At 42.7% G+C, this 24,685-nt stretch overlaps 1 protein-coding gene across 1 annotated transcript in view; it reads left to right on the top strand.

Annotated features, from left to right (window-relative positions):
* Positions 1-24,685, top strand: part of HAVCR2 (hepatitis A virus cellular receptor 2) — a gene marked incomplete at its 5' end in the record, with an annotated part of 35,660 nt that overhangs the window by 9,768 nt on the left and 1,207 nt on the right. The window contains 5 exons of the mRNA XM_087816189.1: positions 548-631; positions 4,386-4,429; positions 6,137-6,263; positions 9,778-9,814; positions 11,634-13,243. Of these exons, the coding sequence (XP_087672315.1) occupies positions 548-631; positions 4,386-4,429; positions 6,137-6,263; positions 9,778-9,814; positions 11,634-11,793 (452 nt within the window). The remainder of the gene's footprint in view (positions 1-547; positions 632-4,385; positions 4,430-6,136; positions 6,264-9,777; positions 9,815-11,633; positions 13,244-24,685) is intronic.

Raw genomic sequence — 24,685 nt, 5'->3', positions numbered from 1 at the left:
ACCCACAAACCAGAGAAACCAGCATCTCTGGAGGTAGTAGAGCCTGTGCACTGGGATTTTACGAAGTCTTCCCTATGTGATTTTCCCCTCATGCAGCCAGGACTGAGACCCATTGGACTGTGCATGTGAATGGGGATGCATGCACTTGCATGTTTTGAGATTTATAGAGCACGTACTTGTGGCTCATGGAGCTGAGTTCAACTCCAGCTCTGCCTCTTACTAGCTGTGTAATGTTGGACAAGTTACTTAAACTGTGTGACCTCTTCTCTATCAAATGTGATAATACCTACCATGGAGGCCACTGGAAGGATTTTAGGAGATGTTTTATGAAAAACATTTAGCGTGTGGCTATTAGTTGTATTTTAACAATTAGACAGTGACAATGATGACTGTAACACAGTTTTTAAAATGTGTAAGGAACATTTTAAATGTGTGATATACTCTCAAGGAAGGTGTCCGGGGTTGAAGGTTGAACATGTGTTTCTGTTGATTTGTTGCCTTCTCTGCTCTCCGAGAAGCCTCGTCCTTACATTGTTTCTGACATTAGCCAAGGTCACCCCTGTTTGGCCGCCATGGAGAGCCTCCACTACAGCCTTTCCAAGGATGTTCACCACCTGGGAACATGGCTCAGGTAATGACACATGGGGATGTAGGAGGAAGCCTTTAGGTGGTTTCTGAGTTCAGAGGATTTTGAGTGTGGGGGAAAATGAGGAAATAGTTTAAGAACTGACGTATGAATGTTTCTGTGCACAGGAGATAGTATTTCAGGTGAGGGAGGTGGTAGACATAAACCTGTGCTGGGAAAAGTGATCTTGGGCCTAGGATCTAGATTACAGTAATCACAACCTAGCCCAGGGCCAGTGCCTTTCACTTGTTTGGATCTCAGCTTTCTCTTCAGTCCAGAGAATTTTGGATTTCATGACCGAGTGAAATTCCTGATCCACACCTGAAAGAATTTTGATCTACATATTTTGCCAAGTAAGGAAAGTAAAATTTCTATCTAATATTGCCATTACTACAAAAAAAGGACAGTCTTTTAAATGAATTAAATTTAATTAATGAAAACTTTTTACATTGTACTATTATTTTGTAACTTATTCCTGGACTGGTGACATTTTATCTTGACTTGGCCCCAGTCCATGTTTGGAGATGGATTAGGTGATTTCCTGGACCTCTTCTAACTGGAATATAGCCCAGTATCTTCCTCAGATTTTTTTTTTTAATATATCTTTATTGATTTCAGAGAGAGGAAGGGAGAAGGAGAGAGAGAGAAACATCAATGATGTGTCATCATTGATCAGCTGCCTCCTGCACGCCCCCCGACTGGAGATTGAACCCACAACCCAGGCATGTGCTCTGACTGGGAATCGAACTGCGATCTCCTGGAACCTAAGTCAATGCTCAACTGCTGAGCCACGCCCGGCTGGGCCAGATTTTGATCTCAGTAAAAGCAGCTGAATTCTTTAAGTAATTCAACAAGGCCTTGTCCATGCTGCTCTGGAAGAGAAGGTAGGGTCAGAAAAGCAGATTTCTGGTCACATTGATCAGAAAGGTTAATCTTAAATATTTTCTCTCAGAGACCTGGTCTCTCCTAAGCTCTGGAGTTCAGTTCTTTGTTCCGTAAAATGAAGTTAAAAATAGGTACATCCCATTTCCTAATGTGATAAATCTCATGAGTTTCATTTTATGAGATTTAAGTAAGAAATGTGACTAAAGTGCTTAGCCAGTGTCTGATCATAGTATATACTCCATATATGTTAGTTATTGTTAACATTACCAGTAGGAACCAGAGACAGACTGAGATTGTCGATAAGTGCTTCAGTGATAGGTAGAATTGTAGGCGGCAGGAAGGGCACCCGGTGTTAGACTGGTGGTGTTGCACTAGACCTGAGTTCAGCAACCTTGGTACTTGAATTCTGGCTAGGATAGAATTCAGAGCCAAGACTCCACCCGTAAGAGAACATTTATTTGGTTAATCACAGAGGTAGAAAAAGTAATTTGTAGAAGAAATGGGCTGAGGATACAAGTTATAGACGTAAAGGAAGGGCCCTCGGAGCTTGGGAGTAAGGGAGATAATGGTAATTCGCCTGGGGGGAAGGGGAAGGGAAAGAGAAAGGTGAGGGCATGCTCCCAGGAGGGAGTGCCCTGGGTCCTCCATCCTAACGGGGTTTTAAGGGTGGAGATTTTAGGGGAGGTCTCAGGGGAAGATGTCAATAGAATACTCAGCAGATTTCCAGGCGTGTCCTTTCAGGGTTGTGATCTCCACTAAGATTGGTCGGAGCCAGGGTTCTGGGCCTAGAGCTGAAATACATCTGAGTCCTAGATGTTATCTCTAGGGAGGAAAGGTCAGGGGGTTCAAACCACAGGACCAGCCAACCATATGGTAAGGGAGGAGAGGCCACCCTGGGGCAAGGTCCCACCCTACAATTGTCCACTGCTAGGCACCTGGGGCTTTCCACCCTGATGACCTATACCTGGCTCATCGCCCTTGCTCTGCTGATGTCTAACTGCCTAGCATGGAATGGATTCTAATGTCAGCTCTTCATACTAGATTTGTGAACTCAGTCAAGTTGCTCAAACTCTGTGAGGCTCAATTTCCTCACCTCTCCAGTGCCTACTTCATAGGATTGTTGTAAAGATTGAATGTGATAGTGTATGTAAAGATCTCAGCATAGTACCTGGCCCATAGAAAGCATTCAAAATTAGTTATTATTATAGTTATTAACTTTAGCTCTCTAAAGGCTTAATCTTTGGTGGTCCTTTAGTGATTGTTAGCCACCATTGCTTATGCAGTTAGTGAGGAAATGAAATATGGTGGGAAGAGATGATCACGTTGTGGGCTAATCAAGTAATACAAGATATTTATTGTATGCTATTATTAAATTTTTTAAAATCCTATAACCATAGACCTAGAAGGGACTTCAGTGGCCATTTCATCCCACCATCTTATCCTGTACTCCAGTGTTCTCTATAACATCACCACCAAGTAGGCATTCGCTGAATGCACAGTTCACTTCTTCATGAGGAAGTGCATTTCCTTAGAGTTGCCTGTACCATAAACAGAAGTCTTCTTCCTTTAAGTTTCACTTGTTTGTTCCTTCCCTTTAGGCAACAAAAATAGGGCCATCTCTTGCAGCAGGGAATATAGGCACAGTACCTATAATCTCTGAGCTTTTCAAATACCTAAGAAAATATTTAAACAAACAAAAAAAGGCAATGCCTTCAAAGTAGGAAAATAAAACAAAAAATTCAAAGTAGTGATATTTAATTGCATATCTATAATAGGTTAATGATGTCAGTTAGTTACCCTCAAGTCAACTCATATGTAGTTATATATACTTTTTCCTTAACGTGGAATGTGGGTCCATTCAGAATGTTTGCTGTAAAGTGGAGTGGAGCCTTAATAAGAGTTCCAAGGATCCTGGAAGCTCCTGAATCCACCTTGAATACAGATCAAATGCAATCCCTCTTCTACCTGATGAGGGTAGGATTGGGTAGTCGGTAAGTCCTCAGCTCTGGAGGACTTTGAACCTCAGGTTTGCTTTGTTTCCCAAAGCTGACCGTCTTTAGGACGTGATCTACAAGGTCCGGGCCCTTGCCGCTCTTGTTCACTGTTCTGTCCCCTGTGCCTGACAGAGCAGATGTGTAGTTCATGTTTGTCAAGTGGGTATTTAAACAAAAAGGAAGGAAGATGGGCTGGCAGCTGGGCTATGTGACACACTTAATAGCAGTGACAATGTCGATGTGAAATTTGTTGAAGGCAGCAGAGTTAAAAGTGTATACTTGTATTTACAGTAGCCCAGATATGGGAGCAACCTAGGTGTTCATTGACAGAGGAATGAATGAAGAAGGTTAGGATAGCTAATTTGAATGCCAAATGAGATACTTCAAGAGTTTAGCACAGTGCCTGCTCATGGTAAATTGTAGCTATAGTTATTTTAATTTTCATTTTCAGGCAACCAAATACCCTGTCTCTCCCTTATTGAGAAAATGCTAAACTTTTTCAAGAAAATTAACTTTTGTTATCTGTTGAAGTCTAATTACAACATAATGCCTGTCCAAGTGTTATACTGATAATTGTTGGAATTTTGCACACCCCTTTAGGGCCCAGTGGACACCACAAACTACAATTCAGCATAGGCCTTCTGGCAGAAATCTCCATTTCACAGGACATAAGTAGCTGGGTTCATTACATGGGTAAAAAAATCCTAAAGATGTTTTGTAAGTGCTCAGTACATTTTGTTGGCCTCCCAATTAATTATTGTGCAGAGCATGGAGAGGATTAATTTCAACCAGGATTATAGACATCTTTAAGATTTTTAAAAACTCATTCAGATAAAGAAAATATTTTTAACTCTTCTAATGGTTATTCTTCCTCCTTGCAGCAGAGACACAGACTCTGGAGACCCCCAACGATAAAAATCAAACTGTAAGTAACTTGTGTGTGTGAGAGTTAACATTGAGTTTAACCCAGAGGAAAGACAGTATGGCCTTAGCCTTCCTTCCTGTCCACACTTTCCTTGGGGAAAATGCCCAGTCTTCCTCAGTTTCAGATCCTTGGCCGTAACGTGTTGGTGATAATGGTTCTGACTGTTGGCACTTGGGCCTGGTGCAAGCATGGAATGCAGTGATGCATGTGAAGTGCCCAGCTCACAGGAAAAGCTGGAAAGCCAAAAGGAGGAAGCATTAGCATTCTGTCCCTCTTCTCAAAGTTCACGGCTGTACACCGTTGTGGACAGTTCTAAGGCCCTCCATCTCCCTAGAACATGTTTTTCTTGCTTCCATTGCAATCCAATTGAAAAAAGATTATTTTTTGTTTAAATTTGTTTATTTATGTATGACAAGAGACCAGTCAGAAATATTCTAAGCCGGGAATTTATATATGTAACTAGAATAAAGCAGTATTACAATTAACAATGATTTTAGTGTCCCCCGCCTTCTTAGTGTAAAAGGGAAATCCTCTAGAAAGCAAACCTTGAGCAATGTAAAAATTCTTCCAGGACTTAGCTAGGGGTCCTCATTCATTTGTCTCAGTCTCTTACTTGTGTGTTCACCACTGAGGCTCAGCATTTTGTATTTGTCCCTCCCCTCTTTGTGATCAAGGACTGCCTTCAAGTACCTCTCTGCACCCATAATGCTTGATGCATAATACCTTGTATACAGCTCTCCAGCAGTAAATGCTTATTGAATAAATGGAAATTTTAATTTCCTCGACTTCTTTATATTTTAAAGTGTTCACTAATGTTGGTTTTAAAGGGGGACATGGACTGAAATTTTAGAAGGGGAGGATTTTCTGTGTGGCTCTGTTATCAAAAAATCAAGTTAATGACAGCATTAGCAATAGCTATTATTATTATTTTTAATCCTCAACTGAGGATATTTTTTCCATTGCTTTTCAGAGAGAGTTGGGAGAGAGAGAGAAACATCGATGTGAGAGAGACACACTGATTGGTTGCCTCCCAAATGTGCCCCAACTGGGGCTGGGGATGGAGCCTGTAACCAAGGTATGTGTCCTTGGCTGGGAGTCAACCTGGGACTCTTCAGTCCAAGGTCTGATGCTCTAACCACTGAGCCAAACCAGCTAGGGCAGCAATAGCTATTATTAAGCATTTATCATGTATCAGGCCCAATGCGAAGCATTTTATATTTTTTGTCACTTAATTTTACCAATAACTCTACAAGATGGCTCAGCTCTTGGTGACAGAGCTTGGATTTGAACCCAGGACTGCCTGGCTTTTAAGTCATAGTATTTTTGTGAAAATTGCAGTTTCACTGCAAGATACCACATTTAGACCACTCTGAAACTTTATGGGAACACAAGGGGATCTTGAATGAAGAGGACTCTACTCTCAAGCCCATTTTTTTTTGTTGGAGAGGGGGGTCCATTTACTAAGAGTTCCTCTTACACAGCACAGGAGGGCAAATTTTATTCCCCTATGAGCTCCAAAGATTAAACTACTCCTTTTCTTTGGGTGTTTTTAGGCTTGTCTAGAAGGCAACAGCTCTAGGATGGTTTCAAGGTTTCTGTACTCCTGTGATTCTGTAAAAGGGATGGTCCAGCGCACAAGTAATGAAAATGACTGAGCATACAACCAATTTCTGGCCACATGTTGAAATTCTGTTTGTGTTTCCATAGCAAATATCCACACTGGCTGATGAGTTACAAGACTCTGGTGCGACCACCAGGATAAGCATCTACATTGGAGCAGGGATCTCTGCTGGGCTGGCTCTGGTTCTTATCTTTGGAGCTTTAATTCTCAAATGTAAGTCATTTGATGTTGTATGTCTTTCCCTCTGGTAAGGAACCGCTAAATAGGAACCAACATAAACCTAGATAGAAATATAAGTTTATACTCATACCTAAAGATGATTAGACTAAACCCCTTTAGTCTTTCCAAACCATTAGCTATTCCATTAGCTATTAGCAAAATAATAGCTAACCTATATTCAACGGTTACCATGTAACAGGCAGGCATTGTGCTAAATGTTTTACATACCTTTCATCAAAATCTCATTTTATAAGGTAGGTAGGATTGTTATTCCCATTTTACAGCAGAGAAGAGTAGAGCTTAGAGAGAGTGAGCCACTTTCCCAAGATTTCACAATCAGTAAGTGGCAAAGCTGGAGTTCAAATTCAGGCAAGCTGATTCCAGGACCTTTCTTTTATCTTTTGTTAAAAAAATTAAACTTTTTAATTCATGAATATGTCTAGGTTTATTAGGAAGCACAACAATGAAAATCCGTCCCTTCTATGAGTTTTTCTTCTTTATTTCCCAGGCCTATAGATCTTTAGGGTAAGGTATCAGGTCCTGTTAATACTGGGTCATGGCCAGGACTGCAGAGTAGTGTTTTCCTCTACCATGGCACTCAGCACACACATTTTTCTCTAAGTTACTTATCTTTATTTAGAAAAATGTTATTAAAGGATGATTTATATACAATAAATCTCGTATTTAAAGTGTATTCAACTTGGTGAATTTCAATGGGAAACTATGACCATGATCAAGACCCAAACACTTCCATCAGCCCCAAAGGCTCACACACTTGTACATTTGTGATACATTCTCTGCTCTTTGACGGCAGAGGCCAAGGTCTTATACCACAGGGCTTAGTGCGTTCTAGAAGCCTTTCTTACTAATACACAAACATGGACTGTGTGTAGGGTGACCAACCTCCCAGATTTGTCCAAGACTTAAGGGAGTTCCTAAGATGTGGCTCTTTCAGTGCTAAAACAGGGACAGTCCAGAGAAAACTAGGATGAATTCATCACCCTAAGTGTGTGGCTAGAAGCTGTCAAGTGCTTTATGTGCGTTAAACCCTTACAACTCCTCTACTGAGAAAGGTACTAATATTATTCTAATTCACCAGGTGGAGAACCAGCGTTCTGAAAGCTTATGTAGCATACTCCAAGTCACACAGTTAATTGCTAGGTACGGGATTTGAAACCAGGGCTCTCCCACTCCTCACTATTTTGTTATTCTGCCATTATTGCTAAATGAAATGTGGAGAGAAAAAACCAAATCCACCTACACTTACCAGAGTTTATCAAAGGTAGCAGCGGAGTTTGTGAATTGATCACATGAATATGAAGTCTATGGGTTAAGAAGCAATGATAACACTACCTTTTTGAGTTCTGCCAAGGCCTGGATGTTAGGGCCTGTTCTAGCATGTGTAAAGGGGTTTGAAGGGAGGGTAACGAGGGGGGGAAGCCTGATGTTTTGTACTCGCACATACACACACACAGAGGGGTGGACAAAAGTAGGGTTACAGTTGTTCGTATGGAAAAACATATAATACAAGCATATATAATAATACAAGAATAAACTCTGTGTTTTGTGCACTCAAAATGTAAACCTATTTTTGCCCACACCTGTGTATATCACCAAAATCATAGCTACTTAGAAGAAAGATGGGGAAGTCCTGTCTGATTTGCAATATCTTCCCTAGCAGTTGCTCAAGAAAATCTTACAACCAAGGTGGCAGGTTTGGAAATCATGACATCAAAGCCAAGTATAGGCACCCAGTAATGCCCAGCAATCCTATACCTTTCTAGCGCACTCTCTGAGGTGAACATCCAGCCTCCCTGTCCTTCAAACCTCCCTTATTTCTCACTCAATTGATGAAGTATAAAAGGCCTGTTCCATCCGCTTTGCCTTAGCCAAGACTTCATTCCTCCTTTCTGCCCGTTTTCTAGAATTGTCTCACGCTTTCCATTTATGCTATTTTCATTAATATAAAATCATGTTCTGGTTTACACATTCTCTCCAGCTACTCCCATTTCTCCCTCCCAGCCGTATTCTCAGAGGGGCTGTTCCTACTTCTCTCGCCCCTGCCCTTGTCAACCCACCATCCAGCTTCTGCCCCCAGAGCACCATGGAAATGGGCCAGTCAGGCCCACCAATGACCTCCCTTTTGCTAAATGCAATGGATGCCTCTATCTTCAATGTAGTCAGTCTTTCAGCAATATTCAAGCTGACTCTCATTCAAAGAGGCTTCCTTCTCTTGGCTTCTGAAACACCACTCTCCTACTTCATTGGCCATTCCTTTTCAGCTTTTTTATTTCCTCTTCGGCATGACTTATAGATGTTGAGATCCCTCAGGGCTGGCAATTTCCCTCTCTCTACAGCTCTACGTGAAGACCTGTGTTTCCAGAGACTTAAATGTCACCCTTAGTATCTCTCTCCAACTCTCAGAGTGTTTGTCCAATGGATACTTCCACTTAGATGTCCCCCACATCTAACACGTCCAGTGAAACTCTACAGTCTGTATTGTACCTTCCCAGAGTGCAATCTCCCTCCCTAGTCCCTCCCATCATTGGGTTACGCTGCCATCCATCTGGTTTCTTAAGCCAGAAAGCCAGAAGCCGTCTTTGAATCTTCTCTTTCCTTACTCCTACTACACAATCCAAGTGCAGTTCCTGAATCTCTCTCCAAAATCTATCTAAAATCCATTCACTAATCTGCGTAACCCTTGCTACCACCTTGCTCTGAGGCACCATCATCTCTACTCACCTCCTCACTTTTTTATACCCCCTTTTAATCTGACTTTCTCATAGCAGCCTAAGTGATCTTCTTAAGCCCAATCACATCATATTTGTGCACTTTGTTACTTCTTACAGGTCTCAGAATAAAATTTAAACCCTTGATTGTGACTTAGAAGGTCCTATGGGACCTAGCTCTAGTCTACCTCTCAGACCTTATGTTGGGTTGCTCTCTTATTCCGACCATATTTGCAGTTTCAGGCCTCACCTTCCTCTTTATCAGGGGCTTTCTCTGCCTGGAATGCTCCTTCTGGCTCCTTCCTGACTTCTTTCAGAGTTGACCTTAAAGGTCATCTTTTCTGAGAGCGCTTTCCTGACCACCATTTCTGTTGCTAGTTTTAGTACATTGTTGATTTCCTTTATATCACATTACAACGAGAAATCATTGTTATTACTATTTTAAATTATTTTGTTATTAATTTTTGTAAAATGGCTCCCTTAGTAGAGCACAAGCTTCACAAAGTCAGGGCTCATAATTCACCTTTGTGTCCTTGGTGCTTAGCATACCACCCACTGTACACATAGTAGGTGTTCTACATATTTGTTAAATATGATAATGCTTTTTTATTATTTCCTAGCATAGTTCGTGTAATAAACCAAGGAACATGTGGGTAGTTGGATTTCATTCAATCTAAGGGGAGACCAGATTTCCTATAAAAATCTTCACCTTCAGTGAGCCCATTTTATTTATTTATGAAAGCAATTTTAATGGACTTTTCTTCCCTTTTTATACCTAGGGCATTCTCATAGGAAAGAGAAGTTACAGAATTCAAGGTAAGAATAAGGGGTGGGGTAGGGGAAAGCGGGAATCTTGGAGGTTCCTACACTAATATGGCTTTGATCTTTGCTCTTGGAAGTCCTGCCCTGGGACTTTGGGATCTAATCTTATACTTCTTTGTTGCTTAAGGCCTAGATTAATGAAATGCAAACATGCTGCTCATTTACTTCCTGATCCCTCTAGTCTCCTTAGTCTTAAAGTTAAGGTATAGAATTTATCTCCCCATGATAGGAAGTGCTTATTTATTTCTATGTTAATGAGACTTTTCAGTCAGCTGACCCTTCAGCTGATTGAGCATTTACTACATCCAGGCTCCAGTCTGGGCTCTGGGTTCCAGAAGCGAACAAGAAACCCAGCATCTGCTCTCAGGGCTTGTATAGCCCAGCCCAGGTGTTCTTTACTCTGGTGACCTAATAGAATCGCTTACACAGCCTGTTGTCAACCCCAGAGCAAATAAATGAGAATCTTTAGGGGTGAGGCCTAAGCATAGGTGTTTTTTTAAAGCTTCCCAAGTGATACTAAGGTGCAAATAGGGTTGAGAACTACTGGTCCTTTTATTTCAGTCTTAGTCTCCATTCCTGACTATATGCACATACATCTGTACACACACATGCATACACCCCAAAGCCAAATACATATAGCTCTCATAACTTTTACTGCATTTTAGCAGCATTTGGTGCATTGGTAGAATGCAGTATATTTCAAGAAAAAATGACTCTGTCCATTGAATACTACCTAAACCGTAATAATTTTAGACTAAGTAGAGACAATAGACCCATGAAGACAAAATAGTCTGCTGTAAGTAGTCAGAAGTCAAAAAAGGTCAAGCTACATATTTATCAATGGTTTTAGATTACCTGTCACTATGCTTTTTTAGAGCTGAAACCTGGAATGTGATAACAGTCAGAGGTGACATTTACATGCATTAATTCATTATTTGTGACATCATTTGGTCAATGCTCATCTCTTCCTGTAATGCTAAGCTCCATAGAAAATAAGGAACTCGACTGCCACATTAACAACCGTATCCTCTAGCACAGCACCTGACACTTAGTAGGCACTTAATAAATATCTGATTATTGAATGAATAAATGCTCCTTCTCGCAGCCTGGTGAGATAGAGCGCTAATTATTCCAATTTTACAGATGAGGATCGTGAGACACAAAGTTGACTACTGTGTAGCCTTCATGGGATTTGTGTGCTATACTCACTGCTGTGTCTCTCGCTGCACAGAGCCGTGTGCAGCACACAACACTGCCTGAGAAATGGATAGAAAACTAAACCCAGCTCACCCAGGATTGTATGTCCGGTTAGTGACAGAGTCAGAACTCAAACTCAAATCTATTGGATACATAGCATCTTCATTTCTTTTTTGTTTTTTGAAACTGTTCCAGCCCCCAGAAGAACTGAAATAATAGTTCAAGGAACAATAGAATTCTTCACCAAGATGTGTAATTTAACTTTTTCATATGTTTGCTGTAATTATATATACACACAGTTTTTAATTTTGGAAGCATTTTGAGGACGTTTCAGACATCTTGACACGTCCTGGACTTTGGTCTGTACCCCCCTGAGGATAAGAGTGTTTCCTTAGATCGCACAATGCCATTTTTATACCTAAGAAAATTAAGAGTAATTCCAATAGTCCTAATGTTCCTCACATTATTCTATTCCATGTCTTTCCCCCTAGTCAGGACCCAGTCAAGCATCACGTGAGTACTGCATTTGGTCTGTGCCTCTTCAGCAAGGCCTGTTCTCTTTTTTCCGCGTCTCCTGGGAAATGCTTACCTCAACTGCAACATTTTATTTCCACAGCCTCATCACTTTGGCCAACCTCCCTCCGTCAGGGTTAGAAAATACTGTGGCAGGGGGGATGCGCTCCAAGGAAAACATCTATACAATTGAGGAGAACGCATATGAAGTGGAGGACCCCTCTGAGTATTACTGCTACGTCAGCAGTGAGCAGCAACCCTGACCGCCTCTAGCTTGTCATCCTTCGGTGCCATCAGATGCAGCTTCATTTCTGAGCTCGTGTTGTCGTCTTTGAAAACTATCAGATGTGTCAGCTGGTTGCCTTTAAGGTTCTGCCCACCGCTCCCCGGCAGTCTCTTCCCATTTTCTGAAGATAGCAGCTCACGTGAGGACTGAACCTGCCCAGCACAGACTCGCTACAGCCTTACCTCTGCATCCCAGCCAACAGGCCCCTCGGCTCGGAGACTGCTAACCGGGCATTAGCATGGAAGTGAGCTCCTATGTCCGTAGGAATTCTGAATACGGGGTCTCCTGAATTCCAGGAATTTCAGTCCCGTGATGGATCCACGAAGCTTCTGACACAAGGAAATTTCATGCTGAGATACGTGCATGTCTTGTTTGGTACAGAAAGTCAAAAGGGGCCACTGATTTTCAGAGAGCTGGGGCTCATAAAGGGTTAAGGAATTGCTGGAGTGGGTGAGATGGTCTTGGAGGTTTCCTTTGAGTCTCCAGGTTTCTGCCTCTTTGAATGAAGACGCTCCAGCAGTAGAAGCCAGTGCACAGCTCCCCCTTCCAGGGCCGAGGGCGGCCCAGCTAGCTGGGGGGCGGCAGGAGCTCCTGGGGGAAAAGGAAACCCGCTCGGTGTGTGTTGGCCAGTTCTGCTTGGGGTGCTCTCAAAGGGAAACGTCTCTGACCAACTTCTGCATTCGTGGAGAGAACTGGGGCTCTATTTCTCACAGAAGCAGCAGCAGTGGCTGGGACACAAATTGCGGTTCCTGTGGAAAGACAGCGCAGGGCTCCAGCGACGTGCATGTGTCAGCGTCAGGTCCCTCAGCTCCACTCCCAGACTGCGGACAGCAGGTCTGCCCTGCTTATTGTTGCCTCTGCTCTCAGCATAATAGAAACTTACTAGATATCTTTGGAGTGAAAACATTAAATACGCAGACAGGTGGTTTTCTGGAAAGACTTTCCCTTGGCCAGGACAGACAGAGCCTTGTGACCTCACTTCTTGGAGAACTCACAAGCACCCCTGAGCTCCACACATGCTCTTATGGAGGCAAAGCGGCTCTTGTTTCTCTGCAGCATCCCCCACGCCAGGCGCTTGGGAGCCTGTTACTCCCTTGTCCGTTTCCCCCCTTCTGCTGAGCCCCCCTCAGCGCACGAGGAGTCAGTGGACAATGTGCACCTGCCACGGCCTGGAAACTGCCCCTCCCTGGGTGAAGACCAGCTGCTGCTGTGCTGCATGCCCTGGATGCTGGTCACCTGGAGGGAGGGGACTCAGGACACTTTTGGACCAGATCAGTGCTTCCCCTCCAAAGAAGAATCTTATCCTATAAAAATCTTTAAACAAGTGTATGTATGCACGGATTATCATTGCAATGATGTTTGCAAGAGACTTTTTCCATCAATAGGGGACTAGTTGATGATTGTGGCCCATGAGAACACGGGTGCAGGTAAAGAGAACTGGGTGGTTTCATCATTGAGATGTTTTGCCAATTTAATAAATATTTATTAGTGTTTACTATGTGCCAGGTAATCTGATGCTGAGACCAGCGAGAGAGAGACCAAATAGACACATTTCTGATGCCTTAGAACTTGTAGTCTGACAGGCAGGAGTATTCGTCCCATCCATTCATTCTGTGAACATTTATTGGCATCCACTTTGTCAGGCACTGTGTTAGTCCCTAGGAGTAGAACAGTGAGGAAGCAGAGAAAATCTTCACTCTGCCCAAGCTTATGTTCCTTGTCAGAGGAGGATGCTATATTGCTAAGTTAAAAAAAAGTTCTAGAATAGTATATATAGTTGATGCATATTTTTTCTTTATCTTAATAAGAATCTGGAAGAATATACCCAAATTAATATGGTCATCTCGTGGGGGCAAATGTCAAGAGATAGACTTTCACTTTTACATGCTTCTGTAAGTGTTTGATGATCTCCGTTGTCTTTTGTAATAAAAAGATAAGATTTAAGCATTATTGCAATGTTTTCCTGTCTGCCCTCCCCTTCACAGAAAGCAATGAAGACTGGGACCGGTTACCTTAAGGTCAAGGCCGGCAGTAGAGTGTGGCTGCAAGCTAGGATGGAACCCTGGTTTTCAGAGTAGGTCCATCCTTACATCGATTATTTGGAATGGGACAGATGGCAGAAAGGGGAATGAAAAGTTCCTACAAGTGCCCTGGAGATGACAAGTGATAACTTCATTAAAAAGTGTAGTAAGATTAAATATGTTTTTTGTTTATAGAAGCACCTTAGAGATCCCTCCCCCCCCACCCCACCCCAGAATTCTACCTAAAATACTCACAGGCTATGAAAAGACGGATCCCGTTATCTTTTTTAGATGGAAACAGTAAGGTCTTACTGTGTTTTTATCTGTCTTACTTTTTCTAGGTTTGAAATTTCAGTAGCAGAAATTCCAAGTGGTTTCTGTTTTATTGCACTTTGCTGTATGGTGCTTTACCCGTGTGGAGTTTTGGGTTTGTTTTTCTTTTTACAAATTGAAGGCAGGGCCCTCCACTGACTCAGTGGCCTGGAACTGAACCCACAATATCTCCAAGATGTGCCTGCAATTGATTTTGGGATATCCCTGCATGCCTATTCCCATTTGAATTTAAATTTTATTATAACTTAAAGTTAAACTCAAGAAATTAAACTAAAACGCATTAATTTGTCTCCAGATTTCTATTGAGAAAGTGTGGATCTTTCTGGAGAAAAGTAGAGATGCCCTAGAGTTTTAATTTAAAAATTTTTTTCATCAACCTTTTCTGGGACTCATGGGAAGTGGGGAAAGGGTTGGGCAGCTGGACTGTTAGGGTAAATGATTCTCAAGCTTAAGGAGGGCTCAGGTTTTGGCCGATTTTCACTGGGAACCTGTGCAGAGAGCAGTGTGAGTCAGAAATGTCAGTTCCAGGCTTCTGGATCCTCGGCATCTTTTCTCAGTTATAGTCACTGCAGTTATAAAGGACATTCCAAGTTACTCATTTAGTACATGATTAATACTAAAATCACTCATAGTAGTGATTTTGTTTTTCTGAATTCTTATTCAAATTCCTTCTGCTTATGATGTGACTCTTTTCCCAGAGGAAGCAGTGAGATTTTATTTTATTTTAATATATCTTTATTGATTTCAGAGAGAGGAAGGGAGAGGGAGAGAGAGACAGAAACATCAGTGATGAGAGAGTCATTGATCAGTTGCCTCCTGCACACCGAGGATGGAGCCCACAACCCGGGCATATGCCCTGACCAGGAATCAAACCTTAATCTCCTGGATCATAGGTTGACGCTCAACTGCTGAGCTAGATTCTGAATGATGCAGAAAAGCATTTTTTGGTGATGTCTTTGGTTTTCTTTTTCCTGGAAATGCCAATCCTTGTCTTTACCACTTCCTTAACTTATGTCTGTAAAATTCCTAGCGACTGTCATAGAATAAGGACTGCCACGCAGCAGGTGTTCAATACATATGAACTGGATGAAGTGATACATAGATTCTAACAGAAGACACCTAAATAAATATTCAGCGAACTGATGTACTTTCTACTTTGTGGAAAAACTGCTTTGTAGTGTAAGCACTTGTATGTGAATTCAAGCATTATTTCATAATCTTCCATCTTTCTGGAGACTTGGTGATGTCTGAATGTAGCCTTAGTCAATTCTAGTGGCTTTCTTTTCCCTTTACCTGGGATAAAGAAAAGGATGGTTGTCATTAGGCTGCAAAAAATATGTCACATGAATGTAGAATTCCAATTTTTAAAAACACACAGTATTTTATTGATTTCAGAGAGAGGAAGGGAGAGGGAGAGAGAGATCGAAACATCAGTGATGAAAGTCAATGATCAGCTGCCTCCTGCATGTCCCCTGCTGGGGATCAAGCCTACAACCTGGGCATGTGCCCTGACCTGGAATCAAACCTTGATCTCCTGGATCCTAGGCTGATGCTCAACCACTGAGCCACATGGGCCAGGCAGAATTCCACTTTTGTAAGAACACAGTTTTGGGGCTTGTTTGTTTGTTTGTTTTTTTGGGTGTTTTTCATTAGTTAAAACATTTTACATACATTATATAAGCAGCACAGTGTTACTTTCTTGTAAAAATACTCACATGATGCATACAAAGCCTTAAACTGCCCGGCCGGGCGTGACTCAGTGGTTGAGCATCAACCTAGAATTCAGGAGATCGAGGTTCGATTCCTGGTTAAGGCACATGCCCAGGTTGCGGGCTCAATCCCCAACAGGGGGTGTGCAGGAGGCAGCCAGTCAATGACTCTCATTATTGATGTTTCTCTCTCTCTCTCCCTCTCCCTTCCTCTCTCTGAAATCAATAAAGCCATAAAAAAATTTAAATAAGTACATAAATAAAAAGCCTTAAACTGAAAGATCCCTTTGTCTCATCTGACCTACCAGAGAGGACACTGAACAGTCTGCTGGCTATCCACAAAGGCCTTTCCCAATTACTTTTCCATACAGGGACATAGGCATATAAGTATGCTGTCATTTGGTCCCAGTGTTTTTACAAAAATAGGGTCCTATGGAATAGATTGTTGTGTGAATTGTTTTTTCTCACTTATTTTTCTCATAGTTCCATGTGAGTGTCCCAATAAAATATCAACTTTTTTTTCTTTATTGATTTTTTAGAGAGAGAGAAAGGGTGAAAGGGAGAGAGAGAAAGAGAAAGAGAGAAGGAAACATCAATTTGCTGTTCCACTTATTTATGCATTCATTGGTTGATTCTTGTATGTGGGGATTGAACCCATAATCGTGGTGTATCAGGGTTACAATATAACCAACTGAGCACCCGGCCAAGACCAGAATATCCATATTCTTTGTCAATGTGTATTTACAAGCAGAGGGTTTTGCTGAAATCATTTAAAATCCCAGAGCCTTCCACTAATACAGTGCCTTGGCAAGGGTTTAGACAGAGCTCAATGTACATTTTAAGTAATTGCTACTAGTACAGGAATTTCAGTTTGGTGCCCAGGTCCTGCAGAGGTTTTAGTTTGGGAGGATTAGAATCCTTTAGAAGACTACCCTAAATCTATCTGGTAAAAGCCCAGTGCTATAAAGTCTCTGTGACTTAGCCGTCTTCCCTGAAACTGATGCGGAGGAAATGTCTTACCATCATGTGACAATGCAACAAGGCACACTGGTTACGAGTGAAAGTGTCAGTCCAAAAGCAAATATGCAATGTCGCCAATGTTTTTAAGTAGACAACACCCATTATTTTGGTTTCAGTGAGGAAAACATAACCGTAATAGCATAATTTTGAGGAAACATCCTGTTGTACAAAAGTAATATCCTCCAGCTCTGTGAGCTTGAGCTCAGTTCACATCTAGTTTTCTGACATCTTTGTCATACACAGTTCAAAACCACCTGAAAGATGTATATCGATTATACTGGGGCACATTGTAGCTCTACAATTTTTATTAAAGGTGGCAGCTTGTTTTCCTAAACTTTCGAGGCTAAAGGCTATAGGGTTTGCCATTTTTTTCTTTTTATGCGTAGGATGTTCCATTGCTTAGCGGGGGTGCTCGATGACTATTTGGTGAAATAATGTTTGTTGAGGGACAAGAACAGTTGTATAGGAGTAGGCACCCTAGGCTTTCTCTTCTGTGTCTGCCCCACAGGGTGTCTTCTACGGGTCCCACCCTCTAGTCCTCTCTTTGGCCCTCGGTTTATTCACTATAAGTTGAGGAGTGGGCCCCAGGTAGTTTAAGATCCCTTCATGCATAAGCAGTCTCAAGATTTTCATGGTCTTTCGGGTCCAGTCTGACCTAAAATCAAGCTCTGTGCTGAATCTTAAAAACAGCCTAGCAGAGAACAAATACTGCTCCAGTCCACTAGGATCTCCTTATAATCTATTTAAATTAGTAAGTGGATAAATTCAGCAAGAAGATTGTGGCAGACTGGAGAAGTTAAGACTTTCAAAGACACCTCCCAATGTCCTCATGTCAAGGTGTGGCAAAGTGATAAAGAATTTCCATTCTTGCCTTCTTCCATTAAAATCTTTGGGGGAAGGATCAGTGACAGCCACCAGAGGAGCTGGAAACCTAACTCGCCAGTAAGCACAATCCTCTTTAAATTTATGCTTAAGAGAAAAATCAGAACTTTGCTGCTTGGAATTTCTGAGTGTTACATGGCATATTAGACCAACGATGACTGAGCCAATAGAAATTAGGACAATGATGATAGAGCAAAAAAAATTTGAGGGGGGTGGTGGAGTCAAGGTGGCTGAGTATGTAAATCTAAACTCGCCTCTTTCCAGGAACACATGGAAATTCTAGCACAGAGGTCGTTGAGAACCACCTGAAGACTAGCTGAACAGACATCCTCTAAGATTAGAAACAAGGAGACATGTTGAGACAGGTAGGAGGAATGGATGTGTGGTCTGGGTAGGCCCCACATCCCCCATATGGCGATTACTGAATGGGAGGGATAGCTGGGCTTCAGAGGTCCCCCCTGATAACCTAGAGGTCTGAGCCCCGCACCCGGCTCCGCAGCATGGGAAGACGAGGCCCTATAGCATCCAGTTCTGAGCACCCGCGGGGATTACGCCTGAGGTTAAGGAAGGGCTGTGGGAGTCCAAGACTCTCTACTTACAGGGTTGGGCACAAACTCACTCGCTCTAAGCTCCAGCACCGAGGCAGCAGTTCCAGAAGTGCTGGGACATAAGGGAAGGAACTGAATTGACTAACTTTAGGGCAAAGGCTGGAGAGGCGGGGATTGGCCGGAGCTCTCTCAGGGGACAGCAGCTCTGATGGGTGCTGCTGCTCCTTTGTTGAACTCTCCTCCCATCTCGCTCGCCTGAGCAGGCAGGCACACAATCTCTCCCTCCCCATGAACCTGGCTAACACTGTCTGCCCCGCTCTGGCTTCTCCTTGAGACCCCACCCAACCCCTCACCTTGCTGGAGCCCACACCGTCTCCGAAATGCCCTTGAGTTCCACAGGGCATCATCAGCTTGAGAGGATGGGCAGCTTTTAGAGTTTAGATTTTGACATTGGGAAACCACTGTATGCTTTTAAGGTGTGGGAGAAGCTTGATTGGATTATTTACAGATACCCAAGATGATTAAAAAGTGAGCTCTCCTTAGGTTCTGATTTCCCTACTCCTTCCTCACAGCCTGTGGCTACAGGTCACTGGAGGCTAACATCAGCCTTGTAGGCTGGTCTCGCTTTCATGACACTTGCCTCCAGTGGCGCCTTAGTGCTGCCAGGAAGTCATGCATTCCTCCCTGGTCCATTCGCTCTCCTGGTCACGTCTACTTGGAATCCCCTAATTTGGCACTAGATTCTATCCCTCCATTGCTCCCCCAAGTTTTCCTCTCGAATCAATTTTTCTTCCATCTCTCAGTCATTTCCAGATTATACAAATATGCTGTTATTTTTAGCATTTTAATAAATCTTCCTCTTGACCCTACTCCCTAAATTCCCCTTCCTTTTTTTATTTTGGCTGCAAAATTTTTTAAAAGAGTTCCTTGTCTGCAATTCTCTCCCAATTTTCCCTTTCCCTGTAAACGGTTTTCTCAAATGTCCACAGGGCAAGTGTACAATCACTCACTGAAACTGCTATTGTCAAGGTCATTAGTGCTCTCCACGTGGCTCAGTCCTATAGACATCTCATCCCTTGCCTTTGTCACATTTGATTGATGATCATTGCCTCTTCATTGATGCATTTGTTTCACTTGACCTCCAGGATGCAATTTATTTATTTTTTTCTCCTGCTACTTCCTTGGTTTGCTTCTATTTGTGTATTGTTGCCTCTGCCGTCTCAACCTTTTGTGAAAGGCCCCGGAGCCTCCTATTTTACCACAGGCATTCCCTTGAGCATCTCAAGGTTCATGACTAAAATGCCATTTCTAAGCCAATGACTGCCAAATAGTTCCTTTAGCTCAGACCTATTTTCTGAACTCTAACAGTCTAACATTGTGTGTCTGAGACATCTCAAACGCAACATGTTTGAAATCCATGATATTTCCTTTCAAACCTGAGTTACATGCAGCTTTCCCTGTCTAAGTTAGGGGCACATCCAGTCCTTTCTGTTGCTCAGGCCCAAATTCCTTGGACCCATCTTTAGGGTTCTGCTCACACCCTGCAGTAACCCTGTTTGCTCTACTTTCTGAACATTGAGAGCCTTGTTCACTGATCATCTCCACTGCTACCCCGTCTTCTGTCTTGAAATACTGCAGTCTCCCAACCGGTTTTCATGCCCTCAGCCTAGCAGTGCTCCTTCTGAAAAGTAAATCTGCTCCGGTCACCTCTGTGCTTGCAAGCATGTGCCTTTTCATGTGCAGCAAGCATCTGGAAATTCATGTTCGGTGCCCGAGCCTTATCCCTTAACTGGACGTATCCTTCAAGGGGTCATGGAGTTGACTCTAAAGAGTAGGAATTTATGGAGGTTGGATAGCTCAAGTTTTAAAAAAAATCCATTGTTCTGTTTGGGAGCCTTTAGGACACAATGGAGGGCCTCATGGAGATGGGCGTGCCAGAAAATTCCATCCTATGGAATGTACAGTGACTCACATTGCAGGACTTTGGTTCTGTGTCCCTGCCTTGGTTCTCACTCTTTATTTCCCCTTCTTAAAACACCCTCTGCCCCTTTCCTCATGCTCCAACTGTGAACTTTATGTCACTTTTTAAAAAAAATATGTTTTTATTGATTTCAGAGAGAGGAAGGGAGAGGGAGAGAGAAGCAGAAACATCAACGATGAGAAAGAATCATCAACCGGCTGCCTCCTGCACACCCCCCACAGGGGATTGACCCCGAAACCCTGGCATGTGCCCTGACTGGGAATTGAACAGTCATCTCCAGGTTCATGGGTCGATGCTCAACCGCTGAGCCACACTGGCTGGGCAACATGTCACATTTTTAAAGATATCATCTCATCCCCCCCATCCCACTCAAAACCTCCTTGAGTCAATGAAGGATCTCTCCCCATGCCTTTGGGTTTCCATTAGTTTTTTCAATCAATCATTACTTCTCAGGTCCTTTCCAGGGTTTCAGGGATAGAGCAGAGAAGGAAAGGGAGGAGCTCTGCCTTAAGGGGTTTATGGTCTAGCACCCAGTGCTGTGCAACACAATAGCCAGTATGGCTATTTTTTCTTCTTTTCCCGTTTTTTAAAATCTTTTTTATTTTAAATTTATTTTATTTTCTTGCCATATGTCTATTTAAATTAAAATTAATTTATCTAAATTTTTATAAGTGTTTATTTGAGCCAAACTGACAACAGATGCTGGGGAGAAAGATCTCATGCTTCCTAAATTTAAATTAATTAAAATAAAATTAAATGAAAAAAATGTAACTTCCTCATTCACACTAGCCACATTTTAAGTGCTTGCCCGACACCCATATAGAATAACTCCATCATCACAGAAAGTTCTGGGAGAGATGGACAACACACACATCACATCACATCACACACACATCACAGGAAACACAGTAACATACGCAGTGTAGAAATCAGAGTGATACAGAGGAGTGGTTGGCCACTTTAGATAGCGGAACTTGAGTAATGTCTGAGAAGGTGACATTGAAGCAGAGGTCAGAATGAAAAGGAGAAGTCTGGAAATGGTCATCTAAAGGAATGGGGATCTAGGCAGAGAACACTGCCCAGAAAGGTCCTAAAATAGAGATGCATTTGAAATAACTGGGGGTGGCTGGAGCCCTGGGGCAGAGGAGAGAGCAGTAGAAAAATCTGAGAGGTAGGCTGGAGCCAGATCACTGGGCCTTTGAATTTAGGTTAGAAGTCATGATTTTTTAAAATTTATTTTTCTCCTGAAAGAGCCATGGGAGGATTTTAAGGGGGGGGGGGGGGGGGAGTGATACAGGTCTAATTGTATTTGCTGTTTATATCATTCTGCCCAATTTTATCAGTTAAATGCTTATGTTACCTGCATCTGCCCAATTGTACAATCTTGGACATTTTCACCCTTAGTATATTTGTTAGCCTTTATATAATAGTAAAAACTGTGGAAGAATTGAATTAAATTAGAAAATCCTTCTCACTGACCTAATGGGCTTGGCAGAGTCTCAGAGTATAAAAAAACTAGTCATAAAACCTTTTGCCTCCCAAATAAAGCATGATCTACTTCTATGTGAGGCATTTCAGAATTTGTCTCCCAGCCTTTGGTGGTACTTGAGGTGAGGTCAATAGTATCCATTCTAAGTATATGAAGACGAAGCATGAAGGGAAAGCAGATAGGCAGAAATGTGCTTATTTCTTGGTAGAACTGATTATGCTATTCAAGTGGATAGCATAATGCTAGAAGAGCTATGAAAGATCATGTAGTCCAACCCCTTCATTTTATGGAAGAGGCGAATTTCACCACATAGACCAGGGGACAGCCTGGGTGAAGACCAGTGACTGGAGGGAGTTTGTATTCAAGGAGGCAGGGTAAGGTCTAAGGCAAGGGCCTCCTCCAACCGAGGCCAACTTTAGACAGTGAAGCCGCCCAGCCAGAGCTAGGGCCAGCATCTGCTAGAAAGAACACACTCTAAGGGTATAGGGTGGTCATGGGCCATGTATTGCCATCTAATTTCATTTCATAGAAAGCTGAACAGCTAAGTTCTTACTTGGGCTCTCTGGATTTTTAATTGATGGCCATTAATTAGGAAATAAATTTTATTTTTTAATGTTTTTATTGATTTTTAGAGAGAGAGGAATGAAGAGGGATAGAGAGATAGAAATATTAATAAGAGAGAAACATCATCCATCGGCTGCCTCCTGCACGCCCCCTACAGGGGATCTAGCCCAAAACCGGCGCATGTGCCCTGATCGGGAATCAAACCAGTGACCTCTTGGTTCCTGGGTTGATGCTCAACCACTGAGCTACACTGCCCGGGCAAGAAATAAGTCTTTTTGGTGTGTTTTTTTAAATTCTTACCCCTGGGCAAGAAATAAGTCTTTTTGGTGTGTTTTTTAAAATTCTTACCTGAGTATACTTTTTCCATTGTTTTTCAGAGAGAGTAGAAGGGGGATAGAGAGAGAGAGAGAGAGAGACATCGATATAAAAGGGACACATCAATTGGTTGCCTTCCGCATGTGCCCGGACCAAGGCTGGGGATCGAGCCCTTGGCCAGAATTGAACCTAGACTCTTCAGTCCTCAGTACGATGCTCTAACCACTGAGCCAAACTTGCGAGGGCAAGAAGCAAAATTTTAAACATTGTACAAAGTACTTCTGTAGGCCAAATAGAGTCTTTGGGCTGCCAGTCTGTAGCGTTAGGCCTTAGTTTTCTTCCAAGTGCAGAGGCTGCTGGAGTCCGGGGCTCTCATTCCTGGACAGCACAGGACCCATTGCCACAGGGTGCCAAGGCCATCACCCACGTCTCCGTGAAGCCTCTCCTGGGCTACAAGACCTCTAGAAATGGAGAATCAGTGCCTCCCTGGGAGGAATTTACTCCATCTTTAGACCAGAAGGGGAATTAATGGAGCACTAGGCAGGCTTATGTGTGCTTGTGTGGTTGAATGATTAAGAGCAGGAGTCAGAAGACCTTGTCAGGAATCTAGGCTCGCTTAACCTTTCCAAGCCTCAGCTTCCTCCTCCAAGAATGGGTTAATAACAGTACCTGCCTAAGGGGTCCTGTGAATGTAAAATGCACAGAGCCTGCAACACAGTTAGTTCTCCAGAAACCCTGGCTACAGTACTCATGCAGATTTAGGTTTAGTTTTCAGAGTTCACCCACAGCCTTTTTGTTCATTGCAGCAATCCTTTAAGGGAGAAGATAGATAAAGTTTCGTTAGTGCTGTTCTATGAATGAGGCAATCAGAGCTTGGATCTACTTAGTAGCTCAGGCACCCAGCTTCCTAAATGGCAGAGCTGCCATCTGAACCCAAGTGTGGAGGAGACTGTTTCTTGATGTGGTCACTGTTTGTCCCACGAGCTGGACTTGGCCCCCACTGGAGGTTGCTTTCCACAACCCCCCATTAGAGACTGTCTGATGATAATTGAGGTTCATTCTGACATAAACCAGCACCCCTTCCTTGCTTGCTGCTATGTGCTGGCCCCTGGTAAAGGCCCATTGCCCTGATCTGGTTAAACATTCTAAGATTAGAATAGATTTAATTAAGTGGATTATTTATTTATTTTTATTTTTTGTTATGATTTTGGAGAGAGAGAGAAACATCGTTTGCTGTTCCACTTATTTATGCTTTCATTGGTTGGTTCTTGTATGTGCCCCGACAGGGATAGAACCCACAACTTTGGTGTATGGGGACGACTCTCCAACCAATGGAGCTACCAGACCAGGGCTAATGAAGTGGGTTTAAATATCAAAAGTAAACTGGTGCAAAATCAGAATTTGGTTCTTTCTTTGTGTTAGAATACAATAAAGGTGTGAAAAACAAAGGACACAGCAGTAGGCCCTAAACTTGCCATGGACCAAGGAGTTATGATAATGAGGGCACCAAGCGCTGTTGACCCTGGAACAAAGACCATTTAGTAGATGCTACAATGAGATTTTCCCCCAGGATGAGTCTTCACATCCCTGGGTGGGGAGGAACTGCTTGGTCTCTGGTGGGATACTTTCATTCTAATGTAGATGGGGGGACCCATCCATGGAGACACGCTATATGTGGACTGGTACCTGAACCATTGAAAGGGGAGAATGGGTCCTAGCCCGGCACATTCCCCCCTCCTATTCACTTCCCTACGCCAGAGAGCACAACTTCCTCCTGGACAACATGTGTGGTTTATACAGCTTGGCTAGGCTACAAGTGTAATTCTCATAGAAGGAGAAGATCTCTCAGTTCAAGTCCCTACTAGATATTTGCCCTTCTGATCTTAGAATTCTGCTGTTCTTGTGGCATCCAGTTATGGGGAGGGGTTGTGTGCACCTGTGCTATTATCCAAACTGCATTTTTAAAAAAAATATGTCTTTATTGATTTCAGAGAGAGGAAGGGAGAG

The sequence above is a fragment of the Miniopterus natalensis genome, chromosome 4 (genome assembly GCF_054644295.1).
Source record: "Miniopterus natalensis isolate mMinNat1 chromosome 4, mMinNat1.hap1, whole genome shotgun sequence".
Classification (NCBI taxonomy): domain Eukaryota; kingdom Metazoa; phylum Chordata; class Mammalia; order Chiroptera; family Miniopteridae; genus Miniopterus; species Miniopterus natalensis.
The sequence above is the reverse complement of the archived record's forward strand: the minus strand, read 5'-3'. Positions and strand labels throughout refer to the sequence as shown.